This window comes from Sitophilus oryzae, unplaced genomic scaffold (genome assembly GCF_002938485.1).
Source record: "Sitophilus oryzae breed Bouriz unplaced genomic scaffold, Soryzae_2.0 scaffold_385_pilon_pilon, whole genome shotgun sequence".
Lineage (NCBI taxonomy): Eukaryota > Metazoa > Arthropoda > Insecta > Coleoptera > Curculionidae > Sitophilus > Sitophilus oryzae.
Genome location: NW_022146957.1, coordinates 144,592 through 162,142, shown reverse-complemented (window position 1 = coordinate 162,142; position 17,551 = coordinate 144,592). Strand labels below are relative to the sequence as shown.

General features: G+C 28.1%; 1 protein-coding gene across 4 annotated transcripts in view; it reads right to left on the bottom strand.

Moving 5' to 3' along the window:
- Positions 1 to 14,055: 14,055 nt before the first annotated feature.
- LOC115885468 (gastrula zinc finger protein XlCGF8.2DB-like) overlaps positions 14,056 to 17,551 on the bottom strand; it is a 40,330-nt gene continuing 36,834 nt past the window's right edge. For all 4 annotated transcript variants that reach the window (XM_030904398.1, XM_030904396.1, XM_030904395.1 and 1 more), the window contains 5 exons: positions 15,558 to 15,758; positions 15,024 to 15,224; positions 14,586 to 14,678; positions 14,414 to 14,524; positions 14,056 to 14,342 (listed from right to left, as the gene is read on the bottom strand). In XM_030904398.1, the coding sequence (XP_030760258.1) occupies positions 14,264 to 14,342; positions 14,414 to 14,524; positions 14,586 to 14,678; positions 15,024 to 15,224; positions 15,558 to 15,758 (685 nt within the window). In that variant the 3' untranslated portion in view covers positions 14,056 to 14,263. The remainder of the gene's footprint in view (positions 14,343 to 14,413; positions 14,525 to 14,585; positions 14,679 to 15,023; positions 15,225 to 15,557; positions 15,759 to 17,551) is intronic.

Below are 17,551 nucleotides of genomic sequence, written 5' to 3'. Positions count from 1 at the left end.
CTTTAATGGACACGAACGCACAATCTCTCACATATTAGGCTTGCCTTTCTTAATAATGGAGAGTATAGGACACGCTCGCGCCACACATCGAGGTCCAGAGAGAACGTAGCATATATATAAACCTATTTAATGATATATGCATTTGCGCGACGCTTATATATATCTCTATATCAGTCTTTTGAGTCCAATATAAACGCATACATGTCTACTAAGAGCCTTATTTCTGCTTTTTTTAAGTACTAAAACAAAAAAAAAGTGTTTTTTTTTTTTTTTTGACAAAAAATAAAAATACAGATATTTTTTTTATTTTTGGTTTTAATATAATTTTTCGAAAAGGTGAAAAGGGTAAAATCTGTGTTTTATATAAATTATTAAAGTATTTTTAATAAATAAAACAACAGATTTAATAATTCAGAGTTGGTAGTAATATATATTATTTAATTATATTTTTTTTTTTTTTTAATAAATCAGAATAATTTCGTTTTGAATATTTTTCGATCGTGTAAAACCGCAAATATTAATATAAAAATATATATTTTTATTAGAGTCCATTTAAGATCTTTTATCAAGTCATTTAATATGGACTAGTACGTAAATACCGCTGATATATATGTCAATAAAATTGGCATTAAGAAGTCTTTAATAAAAAATAATAAAAATGATTAAATATATTTTTTTTTTTACTATTTACTTTGCAATTTGTACAGTGTTAGCATTTTAATTTTGCCTAAATTTAAAGGATCAGATATAGGTGACCGCGAGCGCACAACAGCAAATTACAAATGATAGACACAATGACAATAAATAAAAAATAGATCAGGTTAAGCGGATAGCAAACTACCGCAGATGAGACTGAACTATTATAAATGTAAAAATAGGGCATTTACTTGAGAGTGTGTGACATTTACCTTAATAAAACCGTATTAAAACTTGACTGGAATACTAATATAATTGTTTTTTTTTTAATTTAATACTAGAGCTCAAAATATAAAATTTATGGCCAGTTAAAGTGGAAAAAAAATACAATGCTAACAGTATTTTACTGGTTGCATATCAGAGATTTTTTATTTATTTTATATTAGTAATTATGTTTGATTTATTTTTATTTTTTAATTTATAAGGGCATTTACTTGAGAGTGTGTGACATTTATACCTTAATAAAACGCAGTTTAAAATTGACTGGAATACTAATATAATTGTTTTTTTTATGAATTATTTTTTTTTTTTTTAAATAAATAAAACTTTTTATATTTTTTTTTTTTTTTTGGAAAAAAATACAATGCTAACAGTGTTTTACTGGTTGCAATCAGAATTTTTTTATTTATTTTTAGTTAGTAATAATGGTTTATCGTTATTATTTATTTTTTTTTAATATTATAGGGCATTATACTTGAGAGTGTGTGACATTTACCTTAATAAAACCGTATTAAAACTTGACTGATAACTAAAATATAAATTGTTTTTATTTTTAATAATTAATTTTTTTTTTTTTTTAATAAATAAAATTTTTTATGGCCAGTTAAAGTGGAAAGAAATACAATGCTAACAGTGGTATTAGACTGGTTGCATATCAGACAATTTTTTATTTAATTTTTATTAGTAATATGTTTAATTTATTTTATATAAATTTTTAACTTTAATAAGGGCATTTACTTGAGAGTGTATGACATAATAATAAAACCGTCAATTAAAACTTGGACTGCGAAACTAAATATAATTGTTTTTATTTTAATTAATACTGAGCTCAAATAAATAAAATTTAATGTTTTTTTTTTTTTTTTGGAAAAAAATACAATGCTAACAGTGTTTTACTGGTTGCATATCAGAAATTTTTTAATTTATTTCTATTAGTAAAAATTAATGTTTTATTTTTTAATGTTTTTAAATTTATAGCGGGAAGGCATATTACTTAGAAGTGGTAGTGACAATTTAAGACAACCAAGTTAAATAAAAAAAAAAACCATTTTTTTTTTTTTTTTTTTTTTTATTAATAACTAAAAAATTGTATTATTTTTTTTATTAATACAAGCTCAAATAAATAAATTTTATGAGGCCAGATTAAGAGGGGATCTCACAGTAAGATTTATTACTGGTTTAGCTATCAGCTTTTTTTTATTTCAAATTTTTATAAAAAAAAAAAAAAAAAAAAAATTATTTTTTTAATAAGATTAAAAGACAGCATATTATTCGAGAGTAGTTGACAATATCCAGAAGTTAATAAACCGTATTTTGATGAGGACATACAATCAATATTGTTTTTTATTTTCTTCACGATTAACTCAGCATAAAAGAGCTACAAAATAATGAATTATGGCACAGTTTAGTGAAAAAAGAAAACTTTTTAAAAACAAAAAAAACAGTGTTTATAAAACTGGTATGCAAAAAGATATCATGAATTTTTTATTATATTCTTTATTAGTAATATATGTTATCAATGATTATAATTTATTATTTATAATTTAATGGAATACAATATATGCAGGCGCGCAACTAGACATATACATACTTTTAGATATAATAAAAAAAAAATTAAAAATAACCATTAATTAAAACCGTATTAAAACTTGACAATCGGAGAAATATATATAAAGACGAATCGTGGGATTCTATTTTTGATTTTTCATATCAATACTAGAGCTACAGAAAACTAAAAAAAAATGTTATGAGGCCGATATAACAAAGTGGAAAGAACAATTCAACCGAGACGGGATTATTGCTTATATTCGAAAAGGAACTCCTAAAAAAAAGATATTGTTTTATTTTTTTTTTTTTTTTTTTTCAATTTTTAATTTTATTTTTAATTTAAGTATGTCTGTTTTTAATATTTTTATTTTTAAATTAGTAGGGCATTTACTTGAGAGTGTGTGACATTTACCTTAATAAAACTGTATTAAAAACTTGACTGGAATACTAATATAATTGTTGTTTTTTAATTAATACTAGAGCTCAATAATAAAATTTATGCCAGTTAAAGTGGAAAGAAATACAATGCTAACAGTGTTTTACTGGTTGCATATCAGCAATTCTTTTATTTATCTTTATTTAGTAATTATGTTATTTTATTTTTATTTTTTTTTTTTGAAAAATAGGGGGATTTTACTTTGGATTGGATGTGTGTGACCATTTAACCTTAATAAACCGTATTAAAACTTGACTGGAAATACTAATTATAATGTTTTTTTTTAAATTAATACTAGAGCTCAAATAAATAAAATTTATGGCCGAGTTTAAAGTGGAAAAATACCAGAATTGCTACATAGTGATTTTAAACTCTAGGTTTGCAAAATATCAGAATTTTTTATTTATTTTTTATTAGTAATTATGTTTATTTATTTTATATTTTTTTTAATGTTATGTTTATTTACGACCTTAATTGATAATATAACACTATACTGAAAAAACAAGATACTTATAGAAAATAATAAATAAAAAAAATATATTTGTTTTTTTTTTTTTTTTAATTATATAGTACTCGAATAAATAAAAATTTATGGCCAGTTAAAGTGGAAATGGAGAAAATACCAATGCTAGCCCGATAGTGTTTTACACTAGGTTGCATATTTGCAGACATATCTTTGTTATTTATTTTTAATTAGTATATATATGTTTATTTATTTGTATTTTTTTAATTTATAGGCATGTTTGATTAATTTTAAATCATTCAAATCTATACATTAATCTTTATAAAAATATGTTGAGCAATGTAATAGTAATCTGTTTTAATTTTCATCTCTTATGCTTTTTTTCAATCTCACTTATCTTTTATTTTTGCATTGTTAAAAGGTCATTAGATATTGTAATTATTAATTAATACGTTAGTTGTATTATAACGTAATATTTTTTTAATAGAATTAAAGACATTCTTTATAAATTTGTATCATTACCAATTATTTATAGTAGTAGTTCTTTAATTATTTTTATCTTGTATTATTTATAATTTCTTAAATTGTTTCTAAATTTATTCCAGATAATCAATTATAAATTTATACTTGCGCAACTGCGTCACTATAACTCTACGAACACAAGTAATATTTTGGTTCTAAAGTTTTATATTTTAATATTTTATTTATTGTATTAACACAAACTAGAATTTTATGGAATTTATCTAGCTATATCTACGATCAGATGATAATTTAATAGTTTAATGGTCAATTTAATCATTTTTATAAGTTCTGGATTAGTTATTTTAGTAAAATAATCCATTTTATTAATACTTGTGTTCATATAGTTTTTTTTGCTTTTTGTGAATTATTTTGGTATCCTAGGACAGGGGCGTGACCCTAGGACAGGATAGGGTGATAAAGGGAATAATTACCTCCCAGAAAATTTATAAAATAAAATAAAAACAATTACAATTCCAAGTTTATTTTTTTCCCACGATTACTAAAAACTTTTTACCAAAATTTCATTCAAATCTACTAGTTTACTTAAATATTGCAATTTTTCCTCCCAGATCCAGTCTGTAGATGCGCCACTGGCCTAGGGACAGATGTTTCTTCATGACTGATCAATTTTATCATTATAAATATTTTTTTTCAAACGTCACAAAGTAGTAATTTTTTGACGTGATTGACAATATAAAAATGTTTTATTTTTTTTTTTTTTTTATACGAAAAATATATTATTAAACTGACATTAAGTGTCAAATTTAACTAGCGTAATCATAGTTTCTGGATATATAATTACTTACTTTTAAATGTTTTTATTTTATTTGCGTCGTTCTTTGTGTTTAAATCAGTGCGCCAATTATTTGTGACGTTTGAAAAAAATAGTATGTTCTATTCGGAGTAAAAATGACTTTTGAAAAATGTATGAAAAAGTATAATTTTTACTCCTAATAAATCGATATACCTACTATTTTGTATTGTTTTATGTCATGTGTAATATAGTCTATCCAGTGAGAGGATCCCTGACAGTGCAGTTGTGTGTCTCATTTTAATTAACAGGTATAGTCTATAAAATGAATAACTTTGAATTTTGACCGTTATTTTTTACCAACATGCCAAATATAAAATCCCTCTATCAAAAAAGTTACTGATATTCTTTAAATTGAGTGCCTGAACGAATCAGATAGGTAACTCTTTTTTACTTTCGTGGAATAGAAAAGGAAAATAATAAAACAAGTGACAGTAGTGACAGTTCTTCCTCTTCTTGCAAAAATCAAAACGAAATGTCATAATTGAAAAAAGTAAAATGTCATCAACTTTTGACATTTCTAAATAAATAGACCAATGCGTCTCTAATAGAACAACCACGGAGCGAATTTTATGACGTCACGCTAGTCAGATACTACGGATTAATAAATATGTTGTAGAATACATGGAAAACGTAATTATTCCTCGTATTTTTGGTTTGTATTTTAAAAATGATATAGTTTACATGAAATATACATAATATACAGTTAATAAATACAATATAATATATACCCATGATACAAAGAAAACAAGGTATGATCGATAGCGGCTCCAATTTCGTTAAGTTTGCGCATACCACCTGTGACGTCATACGCCATACAAAAAAATATCTATATTGTTTGAAAAATCTCTATATTGTTTGAAAATTGCCACTAATAAAAAAAAGACCTAAAATAGGGAAGAATTAGGACATAACCCCAAAAGTTATGTCAAATCATCTTACTTGACATTTGAAAAATTATTTTCACATTTAATGTGTCATCTGCTTGCCGACCAATGGTGCCGTTTATCACCTGTGACATAATGACCAACCTGCGCAATATCATACCTTGTATTCTTTGTATCATGATATATACCTATTTATAGTAATAAATACTTTGGCAAATAAAACTATGAACCATACAAATGCAGCAAATGTTTTACAATATACAAATAATGAATAGTTGGTGCATAAGATAATGGGTAAAATGTAAAATATATTTTAAATTTTGGGGTTTGAATATCGATCTAATTTAACAAAAACATTTTTTTTTTTTTTACTAATAATTAATATTATTATTTAAAAAAAAAAAAAAATTTGTTTTATATATTATAATGTTTACTGCCAATTAATAAACTAATATAAACTTGTCAAAGATGACCACATATTTTTTAAATTATTATTCTTAACACAAAACTATCTACATTGACTATTGAGTACGATTTCAGCCATATTGTAAAACATTTGTTGCATTTGTATGGTTTATAGTTTATCTGCTAAAGTATTTATTACTATAGGTATATATTGTATTTATTAACTTTATATTATGTATATTTCCTGCAAACTATATCATTTTTAAAATACAAACCAAAAATACGAGGAATAATTATGTTTTCCATGTATTCTACAACATACTTATTAATCCGTAGTATCTAACTAGCGTGACGTCATAAATCTCGCTCTGAGGCTATTCTATTAGAGACGGCATTGCGTCACCATGACCGCAAGTTGATAACCTAATAAAATTAACACTAGAAAAGCCCGCGGGAACTGTCATATTCAAAGTTATTCGTTTTACAGACTATAAATTGTATTTTCTGTCATTTTTAAGAATGTCATCTGTCAAACTCTTCTTCGGCTCGTTGAACAGGCTATATAACGTAAGCTATTTTGTATATATTTGTAATAATAATAATAATGTAATAATTGTAAAATAGCGAAATGGAACAAATTCGATAATAAATAAATAGGAATATATTTTGTAAAAACGCTTGCCCACGTGGACTGACATTTTTAGTTGCGCATTTCATTCAACAAAGACTTTTTATACAGGGTGTGTCATGAAACAGTCGCTAATACCGATTTTTATTGTATATTCTAAAATCTAGCGCATCTGTCATAACATAATACAAATTAACTTAACAACTTTATTTTATTTTTTACATATAACATTGCTATTTGTCCTAATTTTAAACAAACATTATACTACTTATTTATATTTTTTTCTATTTTTTGATTTTATTTTTGATAAATAAATAAAAAATAAAGAGTTTTGGTCAAGTTTTAATTTTAAATTAGCAAAAATGTCATAAGCTCTCAATTGTTACAGTTATATATGTTGGTAAAAACATTTTTAATGTTTAAATAAGACACCCTGTATATTAGAGTGTATTAAAGAGCACATTTTTTCAGATTTTAAAGATTATCACACATGCTTTTTAATTTTAACAGTGTAAAAGTGTTGTGAGTTGTCAATTTTGTTAATGTTATTGGTGTGAAATGTATGTTTTTAAAACGGGACACCCTGTATACTAAAGTAAATATACATTTATTGTATCAAAAATATATTACGCATTCTTTTATTTTTTACAGACAGTGTATATTCATATTGTATCTAAATATTTTAGGATCGCCTAGCGCATTCGCCATAATATAAAATGAGCGAAACTAATTTATTTTAATCATTTTTTTAAATAATATTTATTATCGCATTTATTCCATATTCACTCTTAGTTAACTAACTAGAAGTACATGGGGCACCATCTGTTTATTATAGCATTTCTTTTTTAATATTTTGTGTGATATTTCAACTTAAAAACTTTGTGTTTGACGTTAAAGATATTTGCAAACGCTTCTTAAATATAAAGTCGGATAAAAATTCAATCTTTTTTTTTAGTTGAATATTTCATTTTGCGATTTAACGATAATTATTTAAATATTATAATCATTCTTATTTCAGTTTAGAGTATTTTTTTTTCGCTAATGCATTTTCTTTAGGTACTCAATATTTTTAGCTTGTTGTTATAGTCTATAAAATGAATAACTTTGAATTTTGACCGTTATTTTTTACCAACATGGCAAATATAAAATCCCTCTGTCAAAAAAGTTACTGATATTCTTTAAATTGAGTGCCTGAACTAGCCTGAACGAATCAGATAGGTAACTCTTTTTACTTTCGTGAAATAGAAAAGGAAAATAATAAAACAAGTGACAATTCTTCCTCTTCTTGCAAAAATCAACACGAAATGTCATAATTGACAAAAGTAAAATGTCATAAGCTTTTTTCTAAATATTAGACCAATGCCGTCTCTATTAGAACAGCCACGGAGCGAGATTTATAACGTCACGCTAGTTAGATAATACGGATTAATAAATATGTTGGAGAATACATGGAAACATAATTATTCCTCGTATTTTTGGTTTGTATTTTAAAGATGATATAGTTTACATGAAATATACATAATATACAGTTCATAAATACAATATAATATATACCTATTTATTGTAATAAATACTTTGGCTAATAAACATGAACCATACAAATGCAGCAAATGTTTTACAATATACAAATAATGAGTAGGTGGTACATAAGATAATGGGTAAAATGTAAAATATATTTTAAATTTTAGGGTTCGAAAATCGATCTAATTTAACAAAAAACATTCAATATCTACTAATAGTGATGTATTATTATTTGCATTCACAAAATTTATTTATATATTATAATGTTTACTGCCAATTAATAAACTAATATAAACTTGTCAAAAGATGACCACATATTTTTTTAAATTATTATTCTTAACACAAAAACTATCTACATTGACTATGGAGTACGATTTCAGCCATATTGTAAAGCGTTTGCTGCATTTGTATGGTTCATAGTTTTATATGCCAAAGTATTTATTACTATAAATAGGTATATATATTGTATTTATTAACTGTATATTATGTATATTTCATGTAAACTATATCATTTTTAAAATACAAACCAAAAATACGAGGAATAATTATGTTTTCCATGTATTCTACAACATATTTATTAATCTGTAGTATCTAACTAGTGTGACGTCATAAATCTCGCTCCGAGGCTGTTCTATTAGAGACGGCATTGCGTCAGCATGGCCGCAAGTTGCTAACCTAATAAAATTAACACTAGAAGACACTAGAAAAGCCCGCGGGAACTGTCAAATTCAAAGTTATTCGTTTTACAGACTATACTATTGTTACTTTACCTTGTTTCTTAATTCAAAATTTAGATCGTTGTAAAATATTGAAAATTACCTCATTAAAATAACAATAAAAAACAGAGTTAATAAAAAATATATATTTATTGATTTTTTCATCTAATAATAAAGTATAATTCATATAAAATTATATTTTGTTAATAAATATATGGATGCTACATGTACATCTAATTGTTGTTTTGCAGTTGTTTCTAATTATTCTGTATTTATGTAAAATTTAACTGTCGCATTTTTCTTAATGTTAATAATGTTTTCTTCATGTTAATATAATCAATATAAGGTGTTTTTTTAGTACAAATATTTAATTAAATAATTTAATTTGCAGAGTAAGGTAATTGTTAAATTATAATATTATATATTTTTGTTGCTCTAATTTTTAGATGTTTTTGATTGTGCTAAAAGAAAAAAAGGTAAAACACTCCTCAATTTGATTGAATACACCTAATATTGATTATAAATATGTATTATTGTCTCCTACTTGCTGTGGTTATCAAACTTTTAATTGTTTTTTTTTTCGGGTTTTTGTAAGTTAAGATGATTTGTTGGTTGCCTATTTTTTCTAAAAAATCTTTTTAAAACCTCCAACAACTATCAGTTGGATCTTATAATTATTGTTTTTTTTTTATTAAATAATTGTAATATTTTTTTTTTAAATTTTATATGATAATTTACATATACTGTATACAGGGTAACCCAGTATACCGAAAAATCTTCAAATCAAGTTAATATCTTTTTTCCTCATTTTTTCTTGCAAACTGTTTTACTAGATATACTTTTGTTTTAATAGATATTACACGGTGATTCTACTATAATTTTAATGTTGCAGTTTTTTAAATGGGAAGGTTTATATCTTGTTTGCTCTGTAGATTTACTATAGAAATTTTCAAATTTTAAATAACATCACTATTATTTCGTTTTTCAAATTGAAGTATATAGCGTCTTTTTCAAAACTATATGTATATATTTTATTTAGAAAATTGGACAATACAAGTTTTAAAAATGTCTGAAAATCTATGTCGTGCTTCTATATCAAATCTAACTGAAGTCAAAAATAATTTTTAACTTTATTATCCAACCTTATCCAACGAGTAAACAAGTAAAGTCTAAAAAATAACTCAGTTTAAATTAATAGTAAAATCTTAAACAAAAATGGTACAAAAAGTATAAGCTCTATAAATTATTATAGATAATTTTTTTTTAAAGGGAAAACATTAGTGCAAAATATTTTTGTATCACCCTGTACATGTGTAAAAATATTTTCAACATGTGCGCTACCATTGGCCACATTTGTAAAAAAAAATTGGGGTGAAAATCGCAAACAGAAAAATTTATTTTATTTTTAGTATACCGGGTCGCCCTGTATTTCGACATAGGCTTTTTGTCTCATTGGCATAGACAATGTTGATAACCACAGTAAAAAATATGCAGGGTCCTGCAACAAAGCGTCTTAAGTTAATTTTAAGTGCAGACCATAAACGTGCACTAGGTCGTATTCCAGGAAATTATGTTCAGTTGTATAGGGTGTCTCAAAAAAGTGTAGATGTATTAAATGGCTCTCTTTTCCACGTTTTTACACTAAATTTGTTTTGATAGTTCAAGAGAAGTAAGTACATAAAATATAGGTGCAGATTTTTCAGATACATTTAGTGCGATAAAAAATTAAGTTATACATTTTTTTAGAATAATTCTGATCGTCTTGTGTTTATTTTTATTTCACTCTCTGGCGGTTCAGGTAAAACCTTACATTTAAACAACATGTCTAACATGTTGTAACATGTCCTAAATTTAAAGTTTTCCCCTACCTCCAATAGGGAAACCTGCAGGTATCGCACTAAATATATCTGAAAACTCTGTACATATACCGTATGATCGAAAAAAAAACGGCGTCCAGTTGGCTGGGAAATGAACATCGATATTTCCCATATAATTTTATAAAAAAAATCGCCGACGCAGTTTTTTTTTCGATCATATTTTATTTTGCAGCCATTTTGTAAAAAAATTAAAAATACAAGGCTTGAATTAAAAACAATGCTTGGTATTTACTACAGGTGGTCTGTACTAACGATTATAAATGTTATAACTATACAGGGTGCTCAACATTCAATATGAAGGTGGTTAAAAACATTTGGGTTTTCTTAACAGTAAAATACAGGGCAAAAAACTATTAGGTGAAAAAGTCGTGTCAATATTTCAGTGCGTTCCTTTTAAAAAATAAGAAATTTTAGCAAGTTCGGCGTCGAATTTTGAACCCCTTGTACAATGTACGATTACGATATTTATGATAAAGTTAGTGTAAACCAACTGTAAACACTGAGTATAGTTTTAACTTCAAGGCGTCAATTTGTAGGTTTTTAGTTATTTTTTAAAATATATTGTAAATGTATATATTTTTATTGGTTAGTTTATTTCTCTGGAACTAATCAAAACTACTAAAGTGATAAGAAAGGAATACTTTACACTCGCACTTTTTTTTAGATATCCTGTATACAAGTGAATATATTTTCGTGAAATATGTTCTAGCAAGAGCGTAGCTAAGGGTGGGCAGAGCGTAAGCTAGAGATTAAAGAATTGCCTTAATTGGTCAAGTTTTCGAAAAATTTGCAAACAACGAGGATTTTGTTTCACTGCGCCCTCTAGAGCCATCGACTGGCGACGTTCTTCTCTTGTATTCAGTAAGATCTCTTCAATGTGTTAAGGAAAATTTTGCAAAAAAAATGACATCCAAACATGACAGAAAGTACAATTTACTTGTGAATTAAAATGACTGACATAACTGTCACTGCCATGTACCCTCTCGTTGGACAAACTATACACAGTTTAGGTCTGCACTTAATGCGTATGTGCAATAAAATATTTAAGTTCTTTAATAAACAACCTCTATATCGATGCTCGGCGTACTGTTTGTTGCTGGACCTTGTATATGGAGTGCCCCATTTAGTTAGTGGGTTTTTTGGCTTATTCGTAAAAAAACTTTCGATTTTTACGAACATGAGTTACATTTTTGCTAGTGGATACTTAGTATTCTTGATACAGAACGAATTTGAAAATGTGGCAGTGTCAGATCCCTTCGTATCACAATTATTTATAATTTTATGATTTTTTCGAAGAATCCAGTGAACTTATTAGTTTCTATTTTTGAAATTTTGACCAATGTTTATTTTTAATTGGGACAACCTGTATATTACGAAATTAATTCGTCCTTTTACAAACGTATTAAAAATAGATGACACTGTGTCATTAAAACATACTATATTTTTTCTTAGAAGAATCTTTTTACAAGCTTTTTTTTACACCCGGTAGGGTGTCCCATTTAAAAACAAAGTAAACATTGGTCAATATTTGGTATATAAAATTCTTAAAAGAAAAACTAAATAATTCTTTGGGTTCTACGTAAATAGTTTTATAAAAATGCGTTTTTATCTTTTTGACTTATCAGGCTAGTGAGATACGAGGGGTGTCTGAAATGCAACATTTTTATTATCATCCTTAGCATGAAAACTGCGAAGTTTAATTGCTATGTTGGTTTCACTTAAATGTAACTCAAGTTTGTAGAAACTGTTAGGTTCTATTAATAAGTCAAAAAACCCTCAATTGCAACTAAAATGGATACTCCTGGGGCATGTACAGAGTGTCCCATTTTGGTTGCAATTGAAGATATCTCGCTCATAAGCAACCTTGAGCTAAATAGTCATGGCCTCCTTAGACCTTAGGAGTTTAGGAGACTATGACTAAAGGCTTGTTGACACGGTCCAAGTGCGATGTAAATACTCTTGTATATATACACTTTTCATCATCCAGTATAAAATAAATAATCATTGTTTAAATCCATCCTTCTCGAATCTATGTTATGTAGTAATTTATTATAAATAAATAAACCTATTGAAATGGAAATAATTGTTTTTTTAACTTGTGCATGTGGCGCCCTCTGGTGGCAATGCCCGGAACTAAAAATGATAGCAGCGCCCTCTGATGTTAATGCCCGGAACTAAAAAAATGCCTTTATCGCCCCCTGGTGTTAATGCCCAGAACTAAAAATGATAGCAGCGCCCTCTTGTGTTAATGCCCGGAACTAAAAAATGATTGCAGCGCTCTCTGGTGTTAATGCCCGGAACTAAAAAATGATAGCAGCGCCCTCTGGTGTTAATGCCCGGAACTAAAAAAATTGCTGGTAGCGCGCTCTTGTGTTAATGCACGCAACTAAAAATGTGTGTATCGCCCTCTGGTGTTAATGCCCGGAACTAAAAAATGATAGCAGCGTTCTCTGGTGTTAATGCCCGGAACTAAAAAATTATAGCAGCGCTCTCTGGTGTTAATGCCCGGAACTAAAAAATGTTTGTAGCGCCCTCTGGTGTTAATGCCCTGAACTAAAAATGATAGCAGCGCCCTCTGGTGTTAATGCCCGGAACTAAAAAATGATAGCAGCTCTCTCTGGTGTTAATACCCGGAACTAAAAAATAATAGCAGCGCCCTCTGGTGTTAATGCCCGGAACTAAAAAAAATTGCTGGTAGCGCCCTCTTGTGTTAATGCACGCAACTAAAAATGTTTGTAGCGCCCTCTGGTGTTAATGCCCGGAACTAAAAATGATAGCAGCGCTCTCTGGTGTTAATGCCCGGAACTAAAAAATGATAGCAGCGCCCTCTGGTGTTAATGCCCGGAACTAAAAATGATAGCAGCGCTCTCTGGTGTTAATGCCCGGAACTAAAAAATGATAGCAGCGCTCTCTGGTGTTAATGCCCGGAACTAAAAAATGATAGCAGCGCCCTCTGGTGTTAATGCCCGGAACTAAAAAAATTGCTGGTAGCGCCCTCTTGTGTTAACGCACGCAACTAAAAATGTTTGTATCGCCCTCTTGTGTTAATGCCCGGAACTAAAAATGATAGCAGCGCTCTCTGGTGTTAATGCCCGGAACTAAAAAATGATAGCAGCGCTCTCTGGTGTTAATGCCCGGAACTAAAAAAAACGATAGCAGCGCCCTCTGGTTTTAATGCCCGGAACTAAAAAAAATTGCTGGTAGCGCCCTCTGGTGTTAATGCCCGGAACTTAAGTGCATATGTACTTTAGTTCGGCACATTGACACTAGGGGGCGCCACATAAACTAGTGTGCTTAATAAATTGTTTACTAAAAAAAAACAAATATTAAATTCACCATTTTGCGTATATTTGGTACATAAAATTTACATTAAAGAGAGAGGAATAAGGTATAAAAATTTACTGGGATGTACATTTAAAAAACATATTTAAAGTCGTCGTGCACCTCTGTCTTCATAATCGGAGCGACATATTCGGGTTCTGTTTTTATAAAATCTTTTCTTTTTCTACAAATGCGTATCTTTATCCACAAACGTCAGACGTCATCGTCGGGTTCCATTTTTATAAAATCTTCTAGCTTCACATTTCGAGTGGCAGATTCATTTTCGCTATTTCTGGAAACAATAAGAAAATATTTAAAACACAATGCCGTATCCATTAATAAAAATACTTTTAAAAAACATACTTAAAGTCATCGTGCACCTCTGTCTTCATAATCGGAGCGACATCTTCAGGTTCTGTTTTTATAAAATCTTCTGATTTTATTTCATTAGTCACAGATAAACATTCAGAATTTCTGGAATTAATGAGTTACATTATTATCACTAAATTAGTAAAAATACACTTAAAAAACATACTTAGAGTCATCCAAAGGCGAAGCGAGATCATCAATTTCGATTTTTAAAGCATCTAATATCACTTCATCAGTTGAAAATGTACAATCGGCATTTCTGGAAACAATAAACAATTAAAATGACAAAATATGTGCCTGGACATTTTTGTTCCAATAGCAATATTTCAATAAGTTTTTTTGATAAGTGCCATTATTTTGAATACTTTGAAGTTTTAAAACAGTGACCTTAAATCTAAGGTATTGAAAAAATAATACTCATATTTAAAACTGAGTAAGATCACGTCAAGTGGACTCCCTTTTCCCACTTAGTCATGGAATTCTATTTAATATATACAGGGTGAGTCTTAAATAATGTGAATTGTGAATGAGAAAATAAATAAAGCATTCAGACTTTATCTATGACACTGTCATATGATCCATGTATTACACAAAATAAATTTACCCGGAATCAATATGATTATGCTGAAGGTGGCGTCGTAAGAAATATTTTGTTGTATATTTCTTATGACAGTGTGTACATGCAAACAACTGTCGGTCTCTCAGTGGCAAATGAATTTTCTTGTGACTGCAAAAATATGATTTATTTGGCGTATGAATGTCACATGTGGTACAATGAAAGACTTCTTCCTCAGCTTCTTTCGATCTAATAACAGAATATTTAAATACTACAGTCTAGTAATCGTACAAAATATTTTTCATATAAAGTGTTTCAAAATTCGCCCCTATAAACCCACTTTTTTAGCCATATATTTTTTAATGCGACATATGGCAAATTTATAGACTTTTTTCTCGGCTTCTTTCGATCTAATAAAAGAATATTTAAATATTACAGTCCTGTAACTCTGTAAAACACGGTTTTTCAAGCATATAATCTCCCGTATCTACCCCTACCTATTTTATTTATGGTCAACACCATAAAAAAAAACTTTATTTTTTTTTATTTTGAAACACCCTAGCTACACGAATATAAATTTACCTAGCATCAATATGTTTCTTCTCAAGGTGATATTGTAAGCCTTGTTGCGTTCTATATTTCTTATCACAGTGTGCACATGCAAACAACTGTCGGTCTTTCGGTGCCATGTGAATTTTCCCGTGTCTGTAAAAATGGGGCTTATCTAGCGTTTGATAGCCACATATGGCGCATTTATAGACTTTTATCTCAGCTTCTTTCGATCTAACAAAAAAATATACAGGGTCGCTTTTATATACCGAAACGGTCGATTATTAGGCAAAACATAGGAGGTACCGCAAAAAGTTAAATACAAAAGTTATAGCATTTTTAAATACCTATTAGCGAGTAATAAATTTATGTAAACAGGGTCGGTCATAAAGTCGTGGCACATCAAAGCTTTATTTTTTTAAATAGAGTCCCCTGTATATTATTGCATATTTCAATTCTTCCTTCAATTCTAAGCAAAAATCGAAATACGCACAATGTATCTCAAACCAACCGTTTCCGAGTTATTGACATTTGAAAATGTCACTTAAACAATATTTGATTTAATTAATTTCGATATGTTCAGTTTCATTCTTTGAATCAGAAGACTAAGGAAGGAGCATAATGCTATCCATGTATTCAAGCATGGTGGGCGGAAAAAGCACTCTAGGGTGGGGATCCTTGACAGTTCTGTTTGACGATTCATTTGACACATTTGAATTTGATTTGAAATTTTATGGATTTGTCAGTCTTTACGGAGCTTATTTTATGTTATTTATTATTTATTCTACTACTGATAGTTGTATAAAGGTAGTAAATCTAGATCGAAATTGTGGCAGAACTTAAATTAACAGTGACACTATCGCGATTTATCGAAAAAGACTCTAAAATAGTTGGTTGTGTAGCGTGCGGTAGATCTCGGCAAAAATTGAGTGAAATAATGGAACAAATTTTCGCTAGTAAGTGACTATATAATATACATACGTGTAGTAAACCGATCATTTATGAAATTCACTTAAATTAACTAAATTATATATTTTTCTTGCATTTTAGCTTTTATTTACTACTTGTCAAAGATCAGATGTCAAAGAATTTAGATACGTTAATTTGACTTACCTGCTTCAGTAGCGTATCGGATGTTTGTGTTAATAAATACTTATTATAACTTATCTATTTTTATTAGAATTATATATTTTTATAACAATTTTAATAACTACCAACATTTATTCATAACGTAAAATAAAATAACAAATTATTGAGTCTACCCCACGTCTACCCTACATCATAGTTTTACATTTTTTAAATAAAATTAGAACGGTACTGATAAACCGGAATTTAAGTCGGCCATATTTGGGGCCCATCGCGGTGTACCTAAGATTTTTGATATGCTCCTTCCTTAGTCTTCTTATTCAAAGGTTTTATTTAACGATGCCATTCTGCCCAAACTGTGATATTTAGTAAAATTTGACATTAGTTCTCAAGTTAGCATTTATAGATGTATAAAATGAGATTATATCAAGTCTGGAAATTACAAAATTTAAGCTTAACATCTCAATTCTTCAATTTATGTACGTTGTGTATTACGATTATTGCTTAAAATTGAAGGAAGAATTGAAATATGCAATAATATACAGGGGATTTCATTAAAAAAAAATAAAGTTTGATGTGCCACAACTTTATGACCGACCCTGTATATTTAAATTTACTAGTAGCTAATAGGCATTTAGAAGTCTTTTTGAAACTGATTTGTGATTTAAATGTTTATTCCGAAATTGAAAAAGATTAAAGTCTTTTTATAAAAGGCTTAGAACTAATCGATATTGCTATCTATAGGCACAGAATATCTAGCTACGCAACAGAAGCCTCGTTACATGTATAAAATCGTAGGTCTCAAAAGGAGACAGGCTTTTAAAGCCTGTCTCCAAATCAGATATTTTGATACGGTAGTTTCACTACTACATAACAGAGGGCGATAAATTTAAAAGAAAACAGTTTTCTACAAACGAAATTTAAAAGAATTTTATGCAGTG